This window comes from Pundamilia nyererei, unplaced genomic scaffold (assembly GCF_000239375.1).
Source record: "Pundamilia nyererei isolate P.nyererei 1_Seehausen unplaced genomic scaffold, PunNye1.0 scaffold00600, whole genome shotgun sequence".
Taxonomy (NCBI): Eukaryota; Metazoa; Chordata; class Actinopteri; order Cichliformes; family Cichlidae; genus Pundamilia; species Pundamilia nyererei.
Window position 1 is genome coordinate 45,349 of NW_005188001.1, and position 3,849 is coordinate 49,197.

The 3,849-nt window shown below is 42.9% G+C and overlaps 1 protein-coding gene across 1 annotated transcript in view; it reads right to left on the bottom strand.

Annotated features, from left to right (window-relative positions):
- Positions 1–1,188: 1,188 nt before the first annotated feature.
- The window catches only part of LOC102216223 (single-minded homolog 2-like), a gene marked incomplete at its 3' end in the record, with an annotated part of 38,804 nt that continues 36,143 nt past the window's right edge, over positions 1,189–3,849 (bottom strand). Inside the window, exons 3-4 of the mRNA XM_005754597.1 lie at positions 1,538–1,627; positions 1,189–1,297 (exon numbers count right to left, since the gene is read on the bottom strand). Coding sequence (XP_005754654.1) covers positions 1,189–1,297; positions 1,538–1,627 — 199 coding nt within the window. The remainder of the gene's footprint in view (positions 1,298–1,537; positions 1,628–3,849) is intronic.

Sequence of the window (3,849 nt, forward strand, 5' to 3'; positions counted from 1 at the left end):
GTAATGCCATCCAGAGTAAGAATCTGGTTAGATACCATATTTCTAAGATTTGGTCACATGGCAAGTGGATGTTGACCACAAGTTGGTGCAGTAAGACAGAGGAGCTGCCACACAAATATATCACACCAATGTGGCGAGTGTGCTAAATAATTGAGATGAGTTGGGGCTGGAGATACTAAATTCACCTATTCCACTATTTCAGCCCTATTAGGGCTGGCTGGCTGGCAATTCCTGGTGGTTTGTTCTGAACTTTGCGATGCCAACAAGGCCCTTGACTGACTTCATCTGAAAGGTTACCCCAGACCTGGTCCAGTGGATGGAGCAGTGCAAAATGCCTTTCTTGAAGGTGAAGAAGGCTCTCTGTGGGGAACCACTGCTCCACACACCAAACCTTTCCCTCTCTTTTATCCTGCAGACTAACACCTAAAGCAGAGGCCTGCCGTCAGCAGATAAGGGGCGGTCAACTGCCCAGTTGTGTACATCAGCTGGAAACTGTCAGAACTAGAAACCTGGTATAGTACTGTTGAAAAAGAGGGCTTGGCAATCTGGTGGGCGGCACACTCTCTTTGTTATTACCTCCTGAGATGCCCATTCACCCTCTGCTGGATTGTACCCCACTGCAGTGGCTCTGTTGCATGAGAGATGCCAACACCCAGATCACCCAGTGGATTTTGAAACTTCAGCCTTTTAAATTCAAGGTGGTCCATAGGCTGGGGACTCAGGTAGTTGTAGCTGATTTCCTTTCACAGGAGGCAGAGTTGGCTTGTACACACAATCCGAACATGGGGCACATTTTCTTAATTCTATGTTGTTGTTTTCAAATTCTATGTTGTTGTACTTTTCAACATGTTCAAAATAAAGATTCAATCAATCAGTCAATCAATCAATCAATGACCTCTGCAAACATGGGCATATATTATAAATTTTTAAAATATATTTTGTATGTATATCACATCATAACATCATTGTAGTAGGAGGGGTGTTACAGATGGTGCCAAGGGAGGCTGGCCAACACAGACGGTTCTAATCATGCATCCCATACTTCAGTAGCACACCGCAACCAGAGGAGAGACAAGAGGAGCAGCCAGGCATGGACAGCATCGAAGAACAAACAGTTAATTCACTTCAAGAATAAAATATCAACTACCACTGTGTGGCACACAATGGAGAAATAAGGTCTTTAAGTACCTGGCAAGAAATGTTGCTGTGGGGCCTGGCGGAGACTCAGCACTGCTGTCATCTCATCATGGTCTGATGGGTGGATGTACTCAAATATACTGTTTCCTGTTAGCTCCACCTGTGGCACACACATTTGGAACATTTAGTGATTAGTTGCACAAATGCATTAAATTCATATAGAAACAAAAGGGTGTTCTATTTATGCCATGTCTGAAGTGTGTTGAAAACTCAGTTGTTACATGACACATGCTTCTATGTTACTTATACATTTTTCTCCAGATTGTTTGGTTCAGAAAATCTAAACTTATTCCTGGGTATACTAGTCCACATGAGAGAGTGCTGAGGTGGATTGTCTTACCTGTGACAGACCAAGGTGCACTGATGCCGTTTCTGAAATGTACATGATTTTTCCATCTGATGCAACAACAAAAACAAACCCATCTAGAGTCTGAGGGAGAGAGCAACAATGAAGGTACTATTAACAACAAGTTATGTTGACGATAACTACTAGACCTGCCCTGAGGTCTAGTAAGACATGCATAGATATGGGTCTGCTGTTATAGTCCATAAGAAAATCTGAAGCCGGACTGAAACTCTTGAAATAAATAAATTCCTCTGTGGATGATCAGTTAGGTGTTTACAGCTAAAAGGAGGGTTGGAGATTGGCCTATAATTAGCCAAGACAGTTGGGTCAAGTGATGGCTTTTAAAGTGATTATAATTACTGCCAACATAAAGTTCATTAACTGAAAGAAATTTTTCATATTTAAGATTGATGAATAAATTAATGGTAGGGCTTCTTTGAGCAGTCTTGTAACAATACAGTCTAAGAGATCTGTTGATGGTTTGGAGGAAGCTGAAGTTAACTCAGAAAAATAATTTGGAGAGAAAGTATCCATCCATCCATCTTCTTCCGCTTATCCGGGGCCGGGGTACAGGGGCAGCAGCCTAATAAGAGAAGACCAGACCTCCCTCTCCCCGGCCACCTCCTCCAGCTTATCTGGGGGAACACCAAGGCATTCCCAGGCCACCCGAAAAATCTCTCCAGCGTGTCCTGGGTCTGCCCCAGGGCCTCCTCCCGGTGGGACATGCCTGGAGCACCTCACATAGGAGGCGCCCAGGAGGCTTATCAGATGCCCTAACCACCTCAACTGGCTCCTTTCGATGTGGAGGAGCAGCCGCTCTACTCTGAGCCCCTCCCGGATGGCTGAATTTTCCACCCTATCTCTAAGGGAGAGGCCAGCCACCCTTCGGAGGAAGCCCATTTCTGCTGCTTGTATTTTCGGTCATTACCCACAGCTCATTACCATAGGTGAGGGTAGGGAAGTAGATCGACCAGTAAATTGAGAGCTTCGCTTTTACACTCAGCTCTCTTCACCATGATGGACCGGTACAACGTCTGCATCACTGCAGCCGCTGCACCAATCTGAAAGAAATAATTTAAATAAATAGTAATAGCATTCTGCAATTCTGGCAATAAAGCTGATGACAAGTTTAGTCCCACTTCTGGGTCCTGCATTTTGGGTCCTATCCTCCCTCCCACACACAGCTTCTCATGACAGATTTGAATTGAATCAGTTGGGTTATCACGTGTCAGTACAACTCTGGGTCTTGCCTGCACAAAAGCTCTGGCTGTACAAATAACTACCATATACCACAAAATGTGACTTCATGATCAAATTAGTATTTCGCACCCATCTATGAATCACCACCTTATCATGATGGAGAGGTTTGTGTGCCTATAGGGGCTATGTTGTCTGGAGCCCCTGGTAGGGTCTCCCAAGACAAACTGGTCCTAAGTAAAGCGCAAGAAGAGCACAGAGATGTCGAGCTCAATGCACAACTGGAGGTCTACTGGAGAGGGGTTAAACTCTTTTGTTGGACTTATGTGATAACCACAGTCTGCATAACTAACACCATGTTTGAACATAATTTATGTGTAAGTGTGTATGGCAGCAGATCATGGTAGACTGAAGATTGATGTTTGAATTTGTAATCGTACACTATATTGCCAAACTTATTCCATCGTTTGCCTTTCATATGCAAATTAACTTGAGTGGGATCCTATTCTTAATAATCCATGGGGTTGAGTATAATGTCTGTCCACCCTTTGCAGCTATAACAGCTTCAACTCTTCCGAGAAGGCTTTCCACAAGGTTTAGCACCTTAACGCCTAGTGTGTCATATTTGTTACATACAGGGTTTTTTGTGAGTTTTTGAGACTTCAACATCATTAATGTGATCCTTTCCCCCCCTGAAAAACCTCAATAAATTGCACATTTTTAAGCAAAATGCCACATGTAATAAATATGCCAAAATTTAAAGTCATGCATGGAAATTAAAATGTAATAAATTTTTTAAAAGACATTTTTTCTGATGGTTCAATAAACTCCTTTTTTTTAAATGGTTGAGAAAGCCTGGCTTGCAGTCTCCACTCTGCCAAATGTCTTTTGGTGGGTATTTTGCAGCACTGAGAGTTTCTTCCAGTGGAACTATGGGGCCGTGCCTGGCTTCTGAAAAACAGCAAAATCCCCCTCCACCAAACTGAGTTGCTGTCATTCCCAATCTTTTTCACCTTTTTAACAGTTACCTTTGGAATATTTTGTAGTGAGGTCAATCAATCAATCAATCAATCAATCAATCAATCAATCAATCAATCAATCAATCAATC